The sequence below is a fragment of the Centrocercus urophasianus genome, unplaced genomic scaffold (assembly GCF_019232065.1).
Source record: "Centrocercus urophasianus isolate 14NV4802_14NV808 unplaced genomic scaffold, USGS_Curo_1.0 seq_31, whole genome shotgun sequence".
NCBI lineage: Eukaryota > Metazoa > Chordata > Aves > Galliformes > Phasianidae > Centrocercus > Centrocercus urophasianus.
Window position 1 is genome coordinate 6,427,425 of NW_024884878.1, and position 22,512 is coordinate 6,449,936.

The 22,512-nt window shown below is 39.1% G+C and overlaps 1 protein-coding gene across 3 annotated transcripts in view; it reads right to left on the reverse strand.

Annotated features, from left to right (window-relative positions):
• The window catches only part of SUSD1 (sushi domain containing 1), a 38,378-nt gene that overhangs the window by 15,382 nt on the left and 484 nt on the right, over positions 1–22,512 (reverse strand). Inside the window, exons 1-11 of one of the 3 annotated variants that reach the window (XM_042829583.1) lie at positions 21,923–22,002; positions 21,585–21,698; positions 20,825–20,980; positions 20,048–20,200; positions 19,129–19,305; positions 17,379–17,558; positions 15,342–15,521; positions 5,771–5,865; positions 4,046–4,235; positions 3,218–3,312; positions 1,935–2,121 (exon numbers count right to left, since the gene is read on the reverse strand). In XM_042829583.1, coding sequence (XP_042685517.1) covers positions 1,935–2,121; positions 3,218–3,312; positions 4,046–4,235; positions 5,771–5,865; positions 15,342–15,521; positions 17,379–17,558; positions 19,129–19,305; positions 20,048–20,200; positions 20,825–20,980; positions 21,585–21,698; positions 21,923–21,965 — 1,570 coding nt within the window. In that variant the 5' untranslated portion in view covers positions 21,966–22,002. Of the gene's footprint in view, positions 1–1,934; positions 2,122–3,217; positions 3,313–4,045; positions 4,236–5,770; positions 5,866–15,341; positions 15,522–17,378; positions 17,559–19,128; positions 19,306–20,047; positions 20,201–20,824; positions 20,981–21,584; positions 21,699–21,922; positions 22,003–22,512 lie in introns of those variants that run through there. The other 2 variants (XM_042829581.1, XM_042829584.1) reach the window with 2 other exon arrangements.

The window sequence follows — 22,512 nt, forward strand, 5'->3', positions numbered from 1 at the left end:
GAGGTTGCTTCCAATAAATTAACAGTTAAACATCTGTGTGTGTCTCAGCTCCTTTAGAGTCTCTGTTTTTAAGGCATATCTTATGTTTATACAGTACTGTTTAGCCAGAAAATTACCAGAGCCAGACAACACTTTCCAAAGTTAAGCTGGCAGAAAAACTGAGATCATTCCACCCACCACAGAAACATAACCATCTGGTTTAACAACATGCATTATTACAAAATAGCTGGACAAAAGAAGAAGCAAATTAAACACCTACTCTAAAATTAAAAATAATTATATAAATTAAGTTGTTTGTAAGCTAATGCAATTCTCCAAATAGAAGGCACAGAAGTCAAAGGGATACTGCCAGAATAATTATTTTATCTGTTTTCTTTTCATCTTAGATTAGCTGAAATAGCATAAAACATAACATCTTATTTAGGTTCTCCTTAATTGGTGAATTTTGCAGCATGTAAATGCTTCTTGGCACTGTAATTTTTCGGGGCATATTTTTGATATAGACTCCTAATCGCAGAGGAATTTCTATCCTTTATTGCTCACTGACAGAAGTTAACTACCAGATATAAAACATCTTGTGTGGCAAGATCTCCCTTCAAAATGGAAATGACCTAACTTTTATGAGAGGATCTCTTCTATCTATGGCTATGCAAGTGCATTTGCTAAGCACTGACTCAATGGAGAAGGGAACATGCCAGCTGACAAGTCACAAATACCACGTCATACAACACCTACTGTAAAGTGTTCTCTTCTGGGTAAGTGAGTCAACATGGTCTAGCAGAGTTTTGGAACTATGATGACACAGTAAAGAGTACCTTTACTTTGCCTTTACTCCAAGTGCATATTTCCTCAGCCAACCAGACTGTAAGACAGGAAATTAGTTTTCACAAAGATACATGATTCTGATTCTATGATTCTGTGATGCATGTACTAATGGATGCTACTTTTGAGTCACAGCGAAGTAACTCACAAAACACGTTAACAATCCTGGTCATTGTATACCCTAACCAGTACCTTCAGAAAACAAGAGATGTTTCGCCTTTTGTGAAGCTTAAAAAAGTTAGATTTACTTTTAAAAACCTTGTAGAAATATAAATTTCTAAAACTACCAATCTCCAGTTCCTCATTTGCAGTCAGAAGAGGACCGGTTCCATCTAGTGGCTGAATGGAGCTACGTGCACACAGAGTTTCAAGGATTCTCACCCACCTCTTCCAACTTGTGGTCCAAACGGAAAGAACGGGCACTAGCACCAAGCACTGCGCTTCAAAGGGTAATAATGATAACGCAATGGAGAAATTCTGACAGTATATGTTTGGTAGAAAAATGTTCTGACCAAAAACGGGTTAGGAAAAGACAGATTTTTTAGCATAACATTTGGTATCATACACTTGCAAAAATATTAAGGTTGAGTATCTTCTGACAGTGCATTTTTTTGCTCAAATGCCTTTTATTTTTTGTATTCTACTAATTACAGATAAAAGGATCTCTCTGAGGTACTTACAGATACTTGCAGGATTCTCTGTACTTTGTACCCATACATACTTTAGTAATACCTGCTGTGCTACAGTCTCCATGGTGGAGAGAACTGGCATGGAAAGAGTAAGTGACCTAGCACATGGAACTAATGTGACCTAGCATATGGAACTGGCCCTCTCGCCCCTAGGTACCAATCTTGCATGTAGCCCACGAATCTATCTTTTTCCTGCCTTGAAAAACAACACTTCAAAACACTTCATTTCTCCCCCTCTTCACCTGCTGGAATGCCAACAGTACTAAATACGTGAAAGCAAATATTAATGCAGAATTTTAAGCATGGAAAAAGCCCTTTTGATAGCCCACCATTCAACACGGAGATGAACCAGGCTATTTCACCTGCATCTCTCATACCTAATAAGTTCTGTTGAAAACACAAAAAATAAATGGCAGGACCTACCTGTGATTTCCGTTGTCATGGAAACCAGCAGTGAAAAATTCAAAGCTACCATGGAAATATTAATGGAGTAATTGGTGCCTGGCTGCAAATCAAAACAAACTTCTGGAGCCTGCTTGCGTGTGGTAAGGTTGAAGGTCATTTCATGCAAGAACTCCTTCTGATACCAACGCTGGCCTTGCACGTGAAACTGTAACCAAACAATCACAGCATGCAAATTGTAATGTTTTAATATATTACTTACATTTATTCATGTCACACTTTAATTTAGAAGGAATAGCACAAAAAACACATCACTGAATAGAGTGCCAAAATTGCTGGCAGTTCGTACGTGTAGAAAATCTGACCAGTGCAGTCCCTCTGCAGTCATCTCTGACATTGTTTCCACTTCTCCTAGTCTGTCTTTCCTATTTTCTACTAGGTCCATAACTTCCCACAAGTCTCTCTTGCTCCCTAACATACAGGCTTCTGGTAATGGTGCACTTTCAATGCCACTATACTTTCACGGTGCAAAGTGATGAATTCCAAAAGTAAGCTCATTCGCACATATGGTTTAACAAAGAGGAAAAAGTGAAAATCAAGCAACTCTGATCTATGTGAAAATGCCAAGTGCCCTCCAGGATGTTCTGACAAACAGCTGTGGCTCCAGGAAAACTTACAGATCCACTGTTCTTATTTCAGTTGGATTTTTGGAGTGGTTATTTTCTTGTTGATATCCCAAATGATAACGAAATTATTAACTTAAGGCTTTTCCTGATCATTCTATGAATCTAAACTGAACTGCTTGATGTATTTTGTTCCTGCTGATAGTCCTTTAAACGCATCTTATGCCTTTGGATAATCAATGAGTACCACTTAGAACATGGAGGTTTGAGACCACAGCAGGTGGTCTGAGTTCTGGTAGAGACAGTTCACAAAGAAAAGCCTTGTTGGACAAAAGGAAGCCTGTAGTGACATCACAAGGCAGAGTGTACTGCCTGCAATGGGAACAGCCTTGTCTGGGGCCGGAGTGGACAAAGCTGAAGGTACAGTCACTTGAGGCAAAAGGCATAGACAGGGGAGGTACAGATAAGGAACTGTAAAACAGGGGAAACAGTAAGCAAGAAAAAAGTGGTTTATTTCTATTTTGAAGGTTGCTATGAAGCTTTTTATGAGAGACAGCAATAGAACAAGGAACAAGTGACAAGAACCTGAAAAACTGCAGGTTATTCACATATATGATTAACAAACACTGTTTCCTAGAGAGGGAAAAGCATCTGAAATTCAAAATACAGATTATTACTTACTAAATATCTGTCTTCCATATCAGCTCCCCTTACATTTCTCCGCCACTTCAAACAGGTATCATTAAAAATTAACACGTTATTGAAAGCTTCCTTTACTGCAGAAATAATAATAACAGAGACAAACTTATCACAGGGACTTCACGTTCCTCAACAATTTGAATGCAAGTAGATGAAAATAAAGAAGGATCTACTTCTAATATCCTTCTGAGTAGGAGACAGAACCTCTTTTTTTTTTTTAATTTTTATTTTTAATGAGCCAAAAACCCTAGACATTCACTTCTCAACATCTGTCCCCTTACAACTAAAATATCAGAAGGCAAGCTTCACATTTCCATGTCCAACAGAACCCTGCAGTTAGAACATGCCTTTAGCAGTTAAAGCTGCCAGAACATTTCTCATCAGCACTAAGCACTAAGCATAAGGATATTATCTGTAATGCTCACGTCACTTAGATCAATATCACACAGCTCTGCCACAGTGAATTCTCCCACAGAACTGGTTATAAAGACAAGGAGTGGAAAACAGTAAGCCCCGTGCCATAGTCTGATATCCTAGCATGTAGCTAGCAGTGCCACTGTATCAATCCTGCCAAAGGCTAAAGGCAAATTCTGAAAAAGCACGTTTCCCATTTTTTCTGCAGGGCACCTACTGTCACAGCTGTGAGTACAGATTCAGTGACTAAAGCGAGCACAAAGAAAAGCACCTGTAGAAAAAGATGGTGGCGACGGTGGCTACATTTCTGTAGTGAGCATCAAGAATGATCCAACAGTTACCTCTGCACCAGAATAAATTCTTCTACAAGCACAGTGAATACAAAACAGAACCTACCCTTTGTTTGAACTGCTACTGTAACTGAAACAGGTATGTTTGTGGAAGAGATGGTAGTAATATTCACCACGTAGTTACTGCCAGAGTTGAGGTCTAAACACACCTTTGGATTATCTTCACTCGTAGTGACGTTAAGTATCACATCTTCTGAGAACGTCTTTTCATCCCATCTTCGACCAAGAATATGAAACTGTTGAAGGGTTAACAAAAATAATTTTGCAAAAGGTTGTGGCTCTTAAAAATTCAGAACACCAATTCAAATCAGCCTAAAGAATCCAGCTGTCACCTATTTTAGAATATCAGCTCAAATGAAAAAGAACCTTGTAACCAACTACTTTGATTCAGTGAGATGGTTCTGTTACTAAATTAGACTTTTAATCTCTTCTGGCTGTTAAAAATACATCCTGTTTATTTCTACTACAAATATAAGGAATCTTTAACATAGATTCCAAAACCACAACCGACACAAAAAGTTAACTGTAACTAAATGTAGAGCATGCATGAATCAAGTCACTACTTTCTGTTTGGTCCGTATTTTTTCATCCTTGCCCTAGAGAAGCAGCATTAAGGCTACATAACAGTAAAAGACAATATTTCTGCTGACATTCCCAGCACTGTGAAGTAAAATCTGGTATTTGTTTGAGGGGAAGGGATAGATGAAGCATATCTAGCTGAGCTCAAGGCAGTCCAGTCCAGACAGCGTTTGGAACTTTACTGCATCTATGTGTTGTCCCGAGTTTTACTACTCTGAAATGTCCCACTGAGAGCAGATTTCAGGCAGCAGCAAATATACAGATCACATTACCTCAGAGATCCACAGTTCTCCAGTACCACAGGGTACAATGAACAACATTTGCTTTGAACTATTAAGGTAATTTGGAACTTGTTTTTTTCCATCTCAGCGGTACTCAACGAAAGCACTCAAACTAAAACAGCACTGGTTTATAATGCAGCAGGAGAAAGGCTGTTTTCCAAAATTATCACCCTACCTTGAAATGCTTTTCCACATTAATTTCCTCATCCTTTTTCATTTTCTATATTTTCATTCATTTCAAAAAACGACCTCTCCTGATTTGTTTGTATTCCCAAAACACGAGAATTCTTGTTGCATCATTTTGGATTTGAATAATTATTGATTGAACGACTTGTTTTTAAGAATCTGTACTTTAGCTCTTATTCTTAGGTTTACAGGTGGCAAACAATAGTAATTATAAATGTTATTTTCAATTTCCAAGAAAAACAGTTCTAAGAATATTCAAATGATAACATGGTCGAATCTTTTGAGCAAGGTACAGCATATCTACCTACCTTGTGTTTCTGAAATAGGTTACATCCCATATCTACAAGTGATATGCTGCTTGCTTGGAATGTTTACATCACAGATAGGGACAGAGAGCAAACTCCAGTGTTTTCTATGTCAATGCTCTGCAATGGAATTCCACTAAAACACGAACTTGTGCTGAAATGGTTCCTGTAGTTTTAAGCAGGTATAAAGATGCTTTACAGGATCTGGATCCAACAGCTCTTAAGTCTTTCAACTAACATTAGGACAGGTATATGTTTGCTTCCTAGACCAGTCACGTTCAAGTTTCTGTGTGGCTCACTGGGAAGAGTGAGCCAAAAACTCAGCATATAAACAATACCCACTGAAGTGATCTCCAGTAATGACTCACAAAAATTAACTAGAACAAGGCTTCTCTCAGCCTCAAATACCACCCCACTTACTGTGTAAATTTTCTGCACTCCCAGTCTTCCAGTTCTCATTTGCCATTTCACACAAGTTTCATTGAATACGGTCAAATTACTCAACAATTCCTCCTCTGTGTGCAAAAACACAGAACAGAAATATTATTATTTCTCACACAGACCTTTATACACTTGGAGCAGCAGTTTATTTCTGCACTTTCCCAGTTCCTTTCACAAAGGGTAAATAAAACAAAGCAGGCAGAAATTGGGTGGCAAGCTTTGCCTTAAATGTGGTAGCTCCTAAAATCAAAATACAAGGTTAAGAGAAAAAGCGCATTCTGATCTAAATGGCTGCAAAGTCTCTAAACACAGAGCCAACATCATGTAAAGTACCACGAATAAGGAGAACAAAAATACTTCATTAAGTTTGCATTTTAATGTAGAATAATTTTAATCCTAACAGCTTTTCAGATTAAGGCAATGGTACAGTTTCTTGTCTGCAAAGAACTAAGTCATTCAACCCATCAGACCTCTGGGAGACCAACCCAGATGAAAGAACAACTGATCAGAGAGATTCTGCCCTGCTTTGGTTGCTCCTCCTAGTCATAATACATTACACTCATACCATCAGTATGTATTCCTCATCAGAAACATTCATTAATTTGTGCTTGTGCTAGTAAAAACAAAGAGCAAGAAACAATGCCCCAGTTCCACAACTAATGCCACCTGTTCTATATTCTCCTCGAACTTGGCTGCCAGCATCTGGATCTCATGAGATGCAGTGATCTGTCTTTTTATGCATGAGCCACTCACAAATGAACCTGAAGACTTTGTAGACCACTGAATCTCATGCATTAGAAATTGCATTAGACAGCAAACAAAAAAGTCTGTAAAGACTTAAAAGATCTGTTCACAAGTAAAAGGGGTACTGATAAGCCAACTTAAAAACAAACAAACTCTAGAAAACAAAACAACACTTCTCTGAATACAACAATATGAATTTTAAGAAAGCTTCTGGAGAAAAACTTTATCTGAATGAATGTCTTTGTTCACTGTTTGCTTGGGCTTTCTTTTTAACAAGCTATAATAAACAATTAAATGACACAGCCATACTAGCAACTTTTCAGACTTTCATTAGGTTAAAAGAAAAAAGTGCACATAATGAAATATGCAGCGAGTACAGCTGTAACAACCAACAGTATAGTCCTCTGTGTCACCTGTGTTCATTTGGAAACTCAGAGTTGGTTCGTGTCCCAGAGAAAAAGCATGGCCAGAATGATCTACTCATCCATTCTTTTTATAGTCAGTTCTCTCACTGCTGTCATCAGACACAGAGCAGTTGCCTTCACATGACAAGATAATCAAATATCCTCCCAGAGCTAAGAATACATCTCCTTCTGGACACAGTTTGCATTGACAGGGAAGGTATTTGATCCTCTCCTTGCCTTCACAAGCCTTCAAATACGTCACTGCAAAATACTGCCGTATTTTCTTATCAGATCTACTACATGAATAAGGTTGTACAAATCTAAGCTCATGCTGATTATAAGCTAAGAAGCCCTTACTAGCTACTGAAAGCACAAAGTGGATTTATTGATAGCCTTGGTTGATTCTTCAGAAATATTCACGAAGAAGTGGTGTAATGCCCTGGTGTAAAGGCAGGCTACTCCTCTGTACGTCCACTTCATTTCATGGGGGTCCTTCGTTGCAAATAGACATTAATCTGTCACTGAAATAAATGAAAACAGAGATAAATCCCCCAATTTCCTGTACCGAAGCTGCTATTTATAACTGAAGTGTAACAGTTTAAGCGCTTAAGTACAACCTTTGATTTCTTAATTTTTTTTTTAATTAAAGCTGCCACAAAACTATTTTCAAATAATGCCAAGAACATCTCCAAGTATCTAGCAAACAGATGCCTCACTCATTAGATCAGTTTTTCTACCCACTATCTCTTCTTAATACCCCCATTCCAGGCTGTCGTTAAATACCAAATTGCTGTTGAAAATTTCCTCTCCTGCAGAACAGAAGAAGAAGAAAACATGCATGCCATTCCCACAACAATTTCCTTACAGTTGGCTGTGTGATTCACTGCATTTAAATGTTTATTCCTATTATTTGTTTCACAGCAATGCCTAGAAATTTCAGGGTATTAATGCTGCTGCCCTAACACAGAATAAAAGAACACGTCCAGTTATTGTATTATTATTTTTTTTTTTTAAATCAAGCATTTTTTAAATGAAGCACTTAAATTCAGTAAATCACTTCTACTGAAAACTGCGTGGCAGTAATCACCCATTAGGGAGTATAGCAGGAGGAAAAACACTGATTTAGTGGAGGGTTTTAGGGGACTATGGTAAGGTTGCAGTTGGACTTGATCTTTAAGACTTTTTCAACCTGAGCAATTCTATGATTCTACGATTCTACTTATACGCAAATGAAAATTCAAAACAAGAAGGGACTAAAAAAAACCAATCTCTGAAATTACTCAGGAAGACAGTAAAAAATTTACAGTGCAAGGCATTCAGGCAAGGAAACTTACCTTGTACAGTGGCCTCCTTGGAAGGAAGCAAACAGCATTAGTAACACTTTTTTTTTTTTTTCTTTTCTGTAGCTACATCTGTCAGTATTGTCAAGAGCTCTGCACTTTTCCAAAGGACAAGGCCACCATGCATTTATCATATGCCCATAGTATAGCTGGCATACTTTTCACATGCACTAAAAATTTCAACTTGTGATTGGCCAGTTAGGCCAATGGATGCCACTGTTGCTCAAATGGCATCCAGTTTACTTCCACAACATCCATCCCATCCCAAAGGAAAGGGTCCTAAAACAGCACGCAAGTGGCTGGGCATCAGGGCAAGAGTGTGGAAAAAAACCCTGGGTGAGTCAGACACTGAAAGGCAAACCTGGAATAGGGCTGAGAGACACAACTAACACCTGGCTGACAGCTTGCAGGAAAGGCAGATGCTGGTCAACAGAACACAAGTGGGAGAACACAAAAAGCAAGCAACAGAGTGATTCAGCAGTGCAGCAAGCGCACAGAGGGAGAAATCAAGCTAGGAAAACTACAGAAACAGATTCTGAGAAAAAGAAGTGAAGGTCAGTGCCTTCTTTATTCCATTTTAAAAAGCTCTGCTAGGAAGAAGAGTTTATCTCTGTGCTTGAGTGCACAGAAAAAAACCTTCATATTAATCACAGCCAGTATGTAAACATCTGCACTGTCACGCTGACCTTCTGCAACCCAGTGCTGATGCACCCTTACGTCCTCAGCCTCCATCAGTTCAGGTCCCAGTGCTCCACTGTTATTTGCAGAATCTGAGCGAAACATAATAGGCAGACAATGTATGCCTGAACAGCCATTAAAATCACATGATGTCTTTCAGATATAGCTTCCATTAGTCCTCAGCTGAAAAAGCACTTGACTGCTACTGAGGTGAACCTGAGATACATTTTACCAGAGAGGTACTCCTGAACTTGCTTGATAAAAAAAAAAGGCATTTACCAGCATGCAGTCAGAACCAGCTCCAACCTACCATTCTGCCTTTTGCAGGTAGCTAAAGGGACATCCATATAGGCATGTGGATGCACAGGTTGTTTCTCACACTCACTTTGAATGTTGTCTTCCTTTTTTCAGATACTTTTCATTTTTAGCTGTGTGAAACCTGTGAAAGGTGCTGCAGATGCTGCCTGTTATTAACATGTATTACACACATGTTCAGACAAACAACACTTCAAAAGGGACTTTTGCTCAATCTGCTTCAAGGCAGATTGTTCCACTGCGTACAGGCAAACCCATCTTCCATGGTACTTTTTGCAGATATACACAGAATTTATTCCAGAAAGAGATACCCTCAGCATCTGTACCTATCTTGAAAGGTAGCATGTTGTTTTTGAGAGGTTTGCTCATTCTTGCATCCAGTTTAATTAAGATTACAAATTTTAGCAGGTTTTCACCTTCTGCCCTGAAGTTTACACAAAGAAAATCCCCAAAAAACAGCAAGACTGTAGCTAGAGACAGCCATATAAGAAGGAGACAGATAGCTAATGATTTACTGCTTCTTTGGTCTAAAAATGTTACCAGAAAACAGTCACATGCAGAGTATTTCATGTACTGATCAAGACTAACAAACACATAAAAGAGATACGGCTGTGTTTTTACAGTTGAAAGATGTATCAATCAATAGTGTGAGATTAGATGGGATTACCTGGACTGGGACTAGAAATTCACATTATCTACTCCATAGGTGAAAGAGGTTCTGTACACTACTGTTTGCCATCAAAAGCTGGTTTCAAACAAAAGTCTAAACAGTTCTGCTAAGCAAAAAGCTGTAGTCCATTTATATTTTACTTTATTTACAGGCCGCTGGGCTGTGCATTGCTTTGATCTAAGGAGCAGCACCTCCCAAAACAGACTCCACCTGTGTTTTTCTAGGCAGTTGAAGAAATTATCTGATTGCCACACATCTGGATTTGACATATCCAATTAGCCCTTTGTAAGAACTCAGGCCAATCAGGTCCTGTTCATTGATGACTATAATTACTTTAATTGTTTGATGGGGTTCTTACTCCTACAGAACCATGTGTTTCGAATCAGTGCCTACAGATGTGAGTGACACCTTTTCTATTAAGATTTTATCTCCTGGCATGAATTACTTGCACATGGCTGGGAATAAAAATTAGGAGGAGAATGATATTTAAACCATTCACTGATGTGCGGAAATTACTGACACTACCAACAGAGAGACATCCCAGCTGTCTTTCTGTATCATCTCTTTATTGTACAATTGAAAATGCAAGAACTGACATCTAGCTAGAGGGAAAATCAGCCAGTGAGAATAAGGATAAAACACAGGAGAAAAAGGGAAAGTGAAAGCAAACAAAAAACAACTCCAAATGAAAAAGTGAGCTACTAAAACACCACAGAAAAGGAAATTAGTACTTCCATATTGAAAAAAAACCTTGGAAAAAAGTGTAGAACAAGGTCAGGCTGGACTGGGCTCTGAGCACCTGACGGAGCTGTAGCCGTCTCTGTTCACTGCAGGAGAGGTGGACCAGATGGTCTTTAAGGGTCTCCTCCAACTCAAATGATTCTATAATTCTATGAAATCAGGAGTAAAATCTAAATGTGGAAAAACAGGGCAGGATCATCTTTATTTTACAGCTGAAAAGATAATATCCATGCAACTGAGAGGATTTAAAGTACACAGGTATGGAAAATCTGTCATGCCTTCTCTGGATTCTTCTCTGCCTTCATTAAGCTGCTCTTCCTTCTACGCCTTCACAACTCTAAAGAAGCATTTATAAGAAATCAGCAAATATATGCCATTCCATAAGATTTTCAGTGTTGGCACGCAACAGACCTTTGGGACATGACCATATTCATAACATTCAAGTTTCAGAAGTCAAGACATGCAGCTAATCCCTATTTGTAGATTGGGAGCCACATCACAGAAGAACGAAACGTTCTGAAACATAAAATTAATCTTTAGACAAAGAGAGAATTCATAACGTATTGAGTAGGAAGCACTGTAAAAAGGAGTATGCACGTACATGTAAAGTTAAGACACAAAAGAAACTCCAACATCAGGATCAGATACAATGCATGCTGGTATGGAAGAGGAGAAGCTCCATTTTAAGTTCCAGGTTCACAGTACGTTAGGACTGAATCACCTTTTCCCCTGAGCACAAAAGCCTACAAACCACTGACAGCCTGTACAGCCTGTCTCTACTCTGTGAGGTTCTCACAACCAATCATTAAAAAAATCTCTGCTGTCAGACTTGGCAGTATGGGGAAAACAGGGGTCAAATTTCCCTTTTGACTACCAGCAGCTATTTCCTACTGCCTGAGTTTTGGAATGCTCTGCAAGGAATGTGCACCACCTTCCCACACAGGTCAGATCCATTCTTCTTGCATGCTCATTTATTTTTCCTTCCCATGCCCAGCAGCTGCTTCCATTGCAGGGACAATATTTCATTTAATACATCCAAAAAAGCTTTAGTAAATGCATTTCTAAAAATACAGTGAATGGGGATACTGGAAACTTATTTAAATACTGAGAAGCTATTATTTAATACAAACTTTTCTTTTCACTGGATAAAAATAAGGAAATTGGGTAAACTGACTTCCTTTCTTAGATCCCTTATTGTCACCACCCACATCAACAGATGCTAAGCATAGAGTTACACTCAGAATACACTCACATAGAGATACACACAGCGTAAGACAAGCATAGAGAAGGAATCTTCTGGGTCCAGAATAATGAGGAGCAGTTTGCAGATGACAGCAAGGTGGGAGGAAGAGTTGATCTGCCTGGGGGTAGGAAGGCCCTATACAGGGACATGGACAAGGCGGGGGTTAACCTTTTCTCCTGGGTAACAGCAATGGAACAAGAGGGAACGGCTGCAAGTTGAGCTAGGGGGAAGATCAGGTTGGATATTAGGAAAAATTTCTTCTCCATAAGAGTGGTTAGTCACTGGAATGGACTGCCCATGGATGTGGTGGAATCACTGTCCATGGAGGTGTGCAAGAAGCACTTAGATGTGGTACTAAGGGACATGGTTTAGTGGAGAAATATTGGTGGTAAGTGGATGTTTGGACTGGGTGATCTTGGAGGTCTTTCCCAGCCTTGGTGATTTGGTGACTCTATGATTCTATATGTGGTTGTAGCCAGAGCAAAGGCAAATTCTTTCAGGAAGATCAGCTAATAAAGGAAAACTCTCCATGACAGGGATATCTTTTTGGGGTAGGAAATAGGAAGAAGGGGAAAAGAGGACTCTGCAAACAGAATCAAGACAGCTTCAATAGGCAAAGGGACCATTTTCCTCAAAAATATCATAAACTTTGTCCAATTATCATACAAAAGTGCTCCAGACACTCTCTCTTCTGCACATGAACCCAGTTCACCACAATTACTTTTAATTTGCCCTGCGTGTTCAAGAGGCAAGGTCTCAAAAGTTAGGTTGGATGTGTGGGTGTACATATGAGCATATCCACACACATATAAGGAGGGGAAAAGTTTTTACATCACTGTCATAGTCCTTCCTGACATTTAATTAAGAAGCACTTGTATCCAAGCTTGCTAAAAGACAGAACCAACTCAATTTAATCTTTCATTTCAAATATGCTCCAACACCTCTCCCCATCCTTATCAAATAAAAGTTACCCCTAGAAACTTGGCAATGTCTTTGGACATACACTGCACACTGTGCCCTTTGCAAGTGCAGATTCAGGAGAAAACATCTCAGATATAACCAATCCTCACAGCTACAGCGAACCCACTCAACAAGAAAAAAGAGTGGGAAGGACTGATTTTATGAATTTCCATTTAATAAGGAATGCAAACATACTATATGTAACACTTGGCGCTCATGCCTAGAACAATCGGTCTAGATGAGATAAACATTACTACCAAAACCAGCTCAGGCTTGACAATTTCTTCTCCAAAATTCACAACAAGCAGAAAACAAAGCTTCTTGTTGTAAACTACCTTCTATTCCACTGCTGCATGCTACAGCATGCTACTCCTACATCTCTTCCCTGAAACAAACTAAAATATTATTCCCACAAGAGTATCTTATTTTCCCTCTCAGTAGAAGATCCCAAATTTGCCAAGTAATTTCCTGTAACAAAAATAAATGAAACCACAGATTCCTGCTCCACAGAAGAAAAATAACCATTTCCAGAACAAGCTGTACAGGATGTCCAGACATATATATTCATCATGCTGGACAGTGAGTAATTAGTGCTGATAAGTTCTCTGATCTTCAGTCTCTTGAGTTCACATCAAGGGTTAGAAAAGAAAGACTGTACTTCAGCTGACTACTGCCAGATTTCATTGCTGATGGCTCATTCCAATCAGCATCTCTAAGTAAAATTAATTTTTAAAAGCAATTTTTAAAATATTTAAAGTAGATACAATGAAGTGTTCACAAACACAGACTCCAAGGATTTCAGTCAAAAAGGAATGCAAATAAAAGGCATTCCATCGCAGTGGCTGACTGAGACATTATTATTGGTCAATAGGAAGATGCTTGGGGGAATTCCTTAACTTTTTCCTTACTTCTAATGAGGTTTTCTAGACAGTAGAAAAAGAGAAATGTTTTTCGTATTGTTATAACAGAATTTATTTTGGAATGTTGCATGATTTTCTTTCATTACAATGAGACAATACCGATTAATCAAGCACACCTTCAAGGTCATACACATCTGAGAGACACAATCATTGAAATTTTATCTCCCATTACTGCTAATGAATATTAAAAACATACTACCAGTGGTTGAAAACCTTTGTATTAATTTCTCATTCATGATTTCTGTTTCAGATGAGCCTAGGCTAGTTAGCTTATTAAAAAAAAAAAAAAAAAAAAAAAAAAGGGTTTCCATTCCGCTTGTTCATACCTACAACCTTTTTTTGCTGTCTAACCTAACAGCTAGAGCTGGAGTCCACCCTACTGGCTCCCACAAAGCCCCTGCTGAAATTCACAGTGCACTGCAGGTTTGGGCCCTTCAAAGCTTCACAGTGCTGGAAGTACCTCTTGGCATCACAGAATCTTATCCACCTGATTAACCTACCCAGTCCACACAATGCTCCCTTCAAAACCAATCCATAAACCACAGCCATGCAAATTGTCCAAATCAAATGCAAACTGTGAATTCTAAGCAACAGCCATTCCATTTTCCACCAGGGCACTATAAAAAGTGAGGGAACTGCTTTTCTGTGTGCTGATTTTATGTGATGTCACATGGTTCATATCCCCAGTGAATGCCCAAGACATCAAGTGAGGCAACAGAGGTATCAAGTGGCAGTGCTTTGTAAAGGTTTGGTCTGTGAAGTAGCAACAGTCGAAGGCACACTTCCAGTCCTTCTGGAAAACATGTGGAGGAAATAAAGCTAGAGCAGCATTGTCATCTGCAAAAGACAGCACTGCTACTTAGAAAGAAGAGCTGGACTGTCACAAAGATACCACACGACCCTGCTTTCCACACAGAGAGCAACACTTGAGGAGCACAACCACCAAACACCTGCTAATTCTTAACTGTTACTAAAATGTCATTAAGTCCTGTTTCCAAGACAATGTAATACAGACAGCACCTTCCTCACAAATCTCCTTTCTCAGCACTCATTCTTTTGAAAGAAAATCCTCTTCAACTGAAATTCAGAGAAACAGATCTGGCTGAAAAGACAACCTCAAACCAAATTTATTCTGGGTACACTAGGGGGGAAGAAGAGAAAAGACCTCTGAATTCCACCAGCTCTACTGTAATGTCCACTGCAACGACAGTATCAGGCCCACAGCAGAGCAGTATTAAATCCCACCTTTTCTACTGTTTCCTGTCTTTAATGCTGAGGACCTTAGTTGTGTTAGTCCCTTCCTGTTTGAAATAAAAAGCAAGGCAGCTACATAAAGATCTAACTATGAAACTCCACTAGAAACTGCTGTATGTTTAACATTGTCTTTCTTGACTTCCGTCAGAGAGTACTACCATGTTCTATGTATGGCAAATTACAAAGGGATTTCTTGCCTTCCATCAACCCTACCTCAGGAACAGGAATTAGGAACTATTTAAATAGCACACCCCACAGGAATTTCCTACAGTAATATTCACCTTTGCATATGTATGTAATACTCTCCCACTTCTGGTCCAGTGTGCATTCTGAAAAATTCCTCTCTCCATTGAAATAATATCCTTCTTTACATTTATAGAACACTCTGCTCAGTAGAGTGGTAGAATTGTCCCAGAATATTTCTGTGTGCGGAATCAGCAAAGGTTTGCCACAATCTATTTCTGGAACAGAAAAAAAAAAAAAAAACCCCACATGATAACAAAGCCTGCAAATGGAAACAGGCAAGGCGTGTCAAAGAGTTTAAGCAAAAGATGAGAATCACCCCAGCAAATAACATCACTTTTTTTTTTTTTTTAATTTCCTAGTGATTTCTACTAGTCAGGTTAGATTTCTAGAACCTGGAATTTCATGACTGAGAAGTTTCTAGAAGAATGAAACATTTATTCTTCAAGACGAATCATAACATAAAACAGCATCCTGTTAAGAAATGGAGAACAATGCAAATTTTTAGTAACTAAGAAACTCTTTAGAACTTAACCACTTTAGAAACTTTAGAAACTCTTATCCACCACAAGTTATTTATTTCTCACCATACCCATCACTAGCAACAACAGAGCTGAAGAATTACAGATGGTCCAAAAAGTAATAGCAATAACAGGGTTACATCCCCTGCCAGTGGACTTAATTTGAACTGTGTAGAAAGGCAGAAGCTGCCCTTACTCAAGGACAAGTAGAAACTATTTCTTGGGGAGAAAATTAATGAATTATTCAGACTTCTAAAGAGGTAACTGGAAATATATGGTGGTGAACTTAAAAATTAATTCATCTACTCGACTGTTTTCAGGAGTTTCATAATTAAAACAGGGAGCTGCAAGAACAAAGAGCACCGAATCAATGGAATACAATTATTTGGGGTTAAAATTCCATTTCTGACTAATAAACATGAATCCCCACTTTTGCATTTTCTTTTTGAGACACAAGCAGTGAAAAAATTAAAGATCTTACCTTCACTATAACTTAAATGCAGAAAACAAGTGCTTTTAAACTGCTTAATCTTATGTGATTCAAAAATTCTACTCAGTTAATTGTATGAATCGCAGTGTGGAATACATCCACCTTCTAATATGCCAACGTGTATCAACGTATGCATCTGTTACAAAACAACTGGAAGATTTAGAATAGCTGGTTTGCATGCAAAGAATATGTTTAACTTACATAAGGGCAGTATGTGATGAGGGGCAAAAAATGGGACCACTCCGTAACTACAGCTATCTGCACACAGCCATCCAGTAATGAGATTGAAAGGCAGAGATGCAGAAATACACACATGTGTAAGATGGAATACCTTCAGTTAAGGTTGGTAACCCTGGACAAGAATATTAAGAAAGATTTTAATAGCAGAGAGACTACGATTGCAATGAAGAGAAAACCTGGCTTTGCTGGATTGAGCTGATGCGACATTAATTGGTTGTAAATGAGTGAGTAAAATTGTGCCAGTGAAAAAACTGACTGAAGACTGTACTTACCCACATTTCAGGGGGTTAAAGCACATTTTTTAGTGTACCCTTATGTTTCCTCTTAACAAGGAACTTGGTAGACTACATTCTTCAAACCATAACAAAATGATTCATGATTCTGATCAAATAACACTGCAAGATTAAGCAATCACAGCTAGCAACTGAAAGGTATCTGAACATGGAATTCTAAGGGAAAGCAAACAGCTAGTGATGGTTCAATTTCTGGCTTCAACCGTGGGTTAGATTCTAAGCTAGCAGCAATTTTGGGTGAATTATCATCTCATGGAGATCCCAAAGTCTAACATGCAAAAAATACTGAGAAGATATCTTTCTCCATTATAAGAGTAATTTTTAAAAATGTATTGCAACGTCATTAGCAACACAGGAAAAACAAACTGCTTAAACTATGGCTGTTGTTCTGTGATTGCACTTCGTCTTCCAGAAAACAGTATAAACCACATCCCCGCACGAAGCTGTCTCTAACTGATGACTGCATGGCTGCTTTATAAGCTGTCTGAAACAGTATCTATTCTTATTGACCTGGAGGCAGATTTGATTTACCTTTGCACACCAAATCAGCACCATCCCACTGCCCTTTGGCATTGCACGCTGCAGTCTGATTGCCACTTGCAATAAAGTAACCATGAACACAATTGTAAGTAACTTCACTTCCATACGTGGTCCCGCTTAGAGAGGCTTGACGTGCATTTAAGATAGAAGGTGGAACTCCACAATCCACACCTATTGATAGAAAGGAAGAGGAAAATCAACTGTTAGTCAACAGCAGAAGTGAGGATGGCTGCATTCCATTCGTCAGTTTGTTTCATCACTATCAACTAACTCTCTTCTGCAGTTGTCCAGCTCTCCCTCAACTCCCCACTGACATCCTCCTGAAACTGACAGAGCTGTATCTACTCCAGACCTTCCAAACAAAGCAAGTTATGTCTGCCTCACCTTCATCTGGCCAGCACCAATGGCCAGTGTAATCGTCACATGAAATAAATGCCTAAATTGCCATAGGAAGGAAGATAAAAGACAAACTTGTTGATTTTGCTGATTGAGAAGACATTACATCTGGCCAGGAGAAAGTCTTCAAGTAAGCAATGATGAAAACCCATCGGGGAAACTGCTAGAGCTTAATAATTATTTAAAGGTGCTTTTACAGATATATAATAATAATGACAATTAAAAATGAGAGAATCATGTCGGATTCAGAAAAGGAGAAATCTTGCTTGAAATCCAGGAAAAGACCTCGCAGTGCAAAGGGGAAATACTTCTTCTTTCCAACTCATGGGCTTTACGTGTGTTATTTCAGCTATTGGAGGTGCTCAGAAACTTCAGCCTACTTCAGCCTGATCTCCTGTTTGACTGCAGAAATTCAAAACATCATGTGACAGAAACATCACTGAAAAGTACTACTGAAAAAAAGTATCAATAATTCAGAAGAGCTGCACTCCACAAGTTTTCTTTCAGAAAGCTTCTATGACATCAAGCACTTTCTTTTAATTTTTTAATTCATGTTCTTATTTCAGGGGAAAAAAGGCCGAAATATTACTTAAATTCCTTTATTTTCAATGTCCATGTATTTTATTACTCAGGAATAACTGCTACTAATAATCTAGACACCTGCACACAGCAGCATTTCAACAAGATGGTTGATAACAATACTAAAGTAAATTGAGCTCTTAAAGAAGCTCAGGGAAAACTTCACATTTGAGAGATCTGGAAGTGTTGGCTAACACAAAAGCTCCCAGCATCATGAAGGCTATCTGGAGATAAGGGGTGGTATGAAGTCTCTTTTGCAACTTCCAGATGAAGTCTCAAAAGCTATCTGAGAAATTGGGTCTTTGCTTATGAGGTCACTGTTTTTTTGCTTTTTTTTTTTTTTCTCAATTCCATGGCCTTTCCCAGTACAGCAAAGTAGAGGTTTTCTAGACAGACACTGACATAAGAACACACTGCAGCATCTCTAAAAGTGTAAAGACCAGTACTGAAGATGCCATTATAAAAACAAGAAGTAATGTAATTTTATTATATAATTACTAAAAAATAAGGCTGCTCTTGCAAAAAACCTTTATAAAGAATCATGACAGAAATAGGAATTTACTATTTATGCTACATATGGCATACTGATTTTGAAGTAGATTCAAATTCACAAACACCAAAACAGCTACAATAGCCTGTCCTTTTTTTCTCTTTTTTTTTTTCCTTCTTTTAAGTCTACTACATTTCACCCAACACACTTCACCATCCATTTAAATCCTTAGCAGAGAATTCAAGAAACATATAGAACTACAAAAACTCACTCTACCTTTACAGCTCAAAGTGGCAGGCTCCCAGGCTCTGTCTGCAGTGCAGTACGAGGACTTTCCCTCACTGCTGTAAAACCCTTCTTCACATTCGTAGTGAACCGTGCTTCCTGGTACCAGGCTGTAGTTCCCCACAATGTAGCCATGCTTCATTTCGGGAGGAGAGCCACACCTAACTTCTGCAAAAGATTGGGACAGAAGCTTTCACAGCACAAAAAACACAGCACGTAACCAAAACAAAGCGGAGCACTTCATCCGGGTACACTGGGCAAACCAGGCTGAGAGTTTCACCAATGGTTCTTGCAACAACAGGGAAAAGTTACCAAGGCAGCTCCTTCTACCTGTAGCACTGCTATAGCCCTGTGCATCTATTAAATCCACCCCAGGGAAGAAAGGAGGTGGAAAAGTTTCAAATTGAAAGGCTGTTTCCTCTCTTCCCCCTCCCAGCAATATAAGCATATCAGTTCAATCAGGGAGGTGGCATAGTGTGCAACAGACGAGTAAACAATTGCTTTTTTATTCCTCTCTCCAGGCTTGTTTTACTCACTTGACCTTTCCCACCAGCCATTTACCCCCTCTTCCCTTCTCTGCAAGCAGTGTGATCACACTGGCAAATGGTTATGCCATATTTCTTCCCTATTTAGAAACTAACTACATCATCTTTACAGCATTACTACAGCTTCTATGGTGCTGCACACCTGATCTGCTGCTGAGATCTGCAATCACGTCCCATGCTGACACTAACATCTAGGCATCACAGGAACAAGTTGAACCCAAGGGGAAAAAACATCACTCAGCAGATTGAGCCCGTGGAGAGGGCTTCCGTCTGCTGACTGAGAAGCAAAGGTCACAGCAGGTGACACTACATCAGGAAAGGTCTGATTTTATCTGCTTACACAAACAGCATCCAAAGGCTCTCACCTTTACACAAAGTGCTGCTCGCATTTGGATGAAAAGAATGCTCTCCATTTTCTAATTTATAACCATCATTGCAGTAACATTCATAGCTTCCTTCAGTATTGACACACCTCGCATTGTAACCACACAGCCCAGGCTCTTCACATTCATCTATATCTAAAAATTCAGAGAAAAAATACATGCACTTCATATCAGATTTTTCTTTTTTAATGAATCACCATAGGACTCGAGCTTAAAACAAACACATACTTCCCTGGAAGGTTCTACATATCTTCTGTTGGCTCTTCTTGGAAACAAAAGACCTTACCACGCCTGGCACCCAAGCATCTGAGAGGAGACTCAGAATTCCATGGTTAGCTGAACTTAAGTTGATTTCTGATCGATTTCACCTGACAAATAGTTTCTGATGCATTTCCTGCTACAGCAATCCCACAGAAATCCCATTTCAGCAGATACCTTAGTAACAAGTTCATACACGCAACAAGGAACTGAATAACATCCCACATTAAACAAAAATATGACATTTCAGAGGGAAAGATAAGCATCATATTTTCTTACATTTATGTATGTTCTTTTCTGGGGTACTCAATTCTTGAGTGGGATTTTGCAGCAACAATTTATAATAGCAGAGTAAAAAATGAAAAATTGAACTAATTTACAGCTATTAGAGTTTATGTGTCAAAGAAGTGCATGACACAGCAGAAAGTGGTCTGATAGAGCTTCAGGTAGTAAGCTCTATGGGGATAAGAAAGACTTTTGCAATAAAATTCCTGTGCCTACCTGTACAGTTGGTGCCATCATTGGGAACAAATGTCTTGTTGTTGTTAGAGGCCCGGAATCCATCCAGACAAATGCAGTAAAAACTTCCATATGTGTTGTGACACAGCGTGTGATTTCCACAGATCTTGCTGGCTCCTATCTGACACTCGTCTTTATCTAAAAGCAAGTTTACAAACATTAGAGAGAGATTATAAACTAGAATATCACCTGCACCTCCTTCCTGGAGTGGAGACCAGAGGTGAAGGACCTCCCTCCAACCAGTGGTAAGCTCTTGTACCCACTCAGACGCAGGATTTGACATCACCCTCTACTGATTTGTTGTGTGAGATTGTACCAGAAGGGCGTTATCAACCATACTTATAAAAACCATGGCACATTTCTCATAGAAAACATTGACACATAATAAATCTATGTCTTTTTTCACACTGTTATTAAGAATAGGCTTTTGGCTTACAAAACTTAATTTTAATTACCCACTATCCTGAGACAACAGGAAAAAAGTCAGTGAAGAATGCTGATTTTATTGTATAGTCTAGCTTTCAGTTCAAGTATACATATGTTGAAAGGAATACTGAAGTCAAACTGAATGCTTTTTTATTTTATTTTATTTTTTTGCTGGAGATCTGATAAAAAATACGAAGTAAACCACTCCACAAAATGACGAAGGCCTTACCATATTGTGAGGAATTCAGTAAGATTATCCAAAAAGGGCATTTTAGGGCTTTAAATAGTTTCTTGTCATTTTACTGACGCAGCCTACCTTGGCAGTGGGTTCTTCCATTGCCCACAAATCCATAGTTACAGATACAGGCACTTTTTCCTTCAATTTGGTGACACGTAGCATGAACATGGCAGGCTGCACAGACATTTGAAACTGACCAGAACAAAAAGAAAAAAAATTACTTTAAAAACAAAAATAACAGCTATGAAACTGGTCTGCAATGGGTAACCAGAACACTATTTAACTGTAAATAAAATCCATCCAGATTCTGGAACACAGAATAAAATCCCATACCCTCCTAATTCATTTTCAAACTTGAAGGAAAACCATAGAAAAAAAGGATTAAACAACTAACTGCAACAGTTTTCTTCACCCACCTCTTCCTGGACAGTAAGCCTGCTGTATTTCCATGGCGGCCATGCCAGCTACTCATTTTGTTTCTATTGTTTACTCACAGAAGCACGGAACAGAATCATAGAGTATTAGGGTTGGAAAAGACCACTGAGATCACTAAGCCCAATTACCAGCCTACCCCACCATGCCCACTAGCCCCGTCCCTCAGTGTGCCTGGGCTCGGTCAGACTGGTGGTATCGTACACTATCAACACATACATGGCATGAAAGGCACTCATAAAAACGACTGTACACAACCTAACATAGTGTAATTTGATAGGGATATATAAACTAAAATAACATACAAAACTAATCACTTGCAGTCACGCTTTTGGGGCATTTTGTGCCTTTCTCTCTCCTACCTGCCACTTCGTCTCTCTACCTTCAGGCACACACTGGCCTTCCGAGCAACCAGTCCCAGAACGGACGGCTGAATGCAGAGCCTGGCCACGCTCACAGCGCGCAGCGTGACGGCACCGCAGCGGTGCCACCTTCTCACCTTCCTACAGCGGGCAGGGCTGATAGGGACGCTGTGGCACTTACAAAATGCAGATCTTACCGCACGCGTTACAAA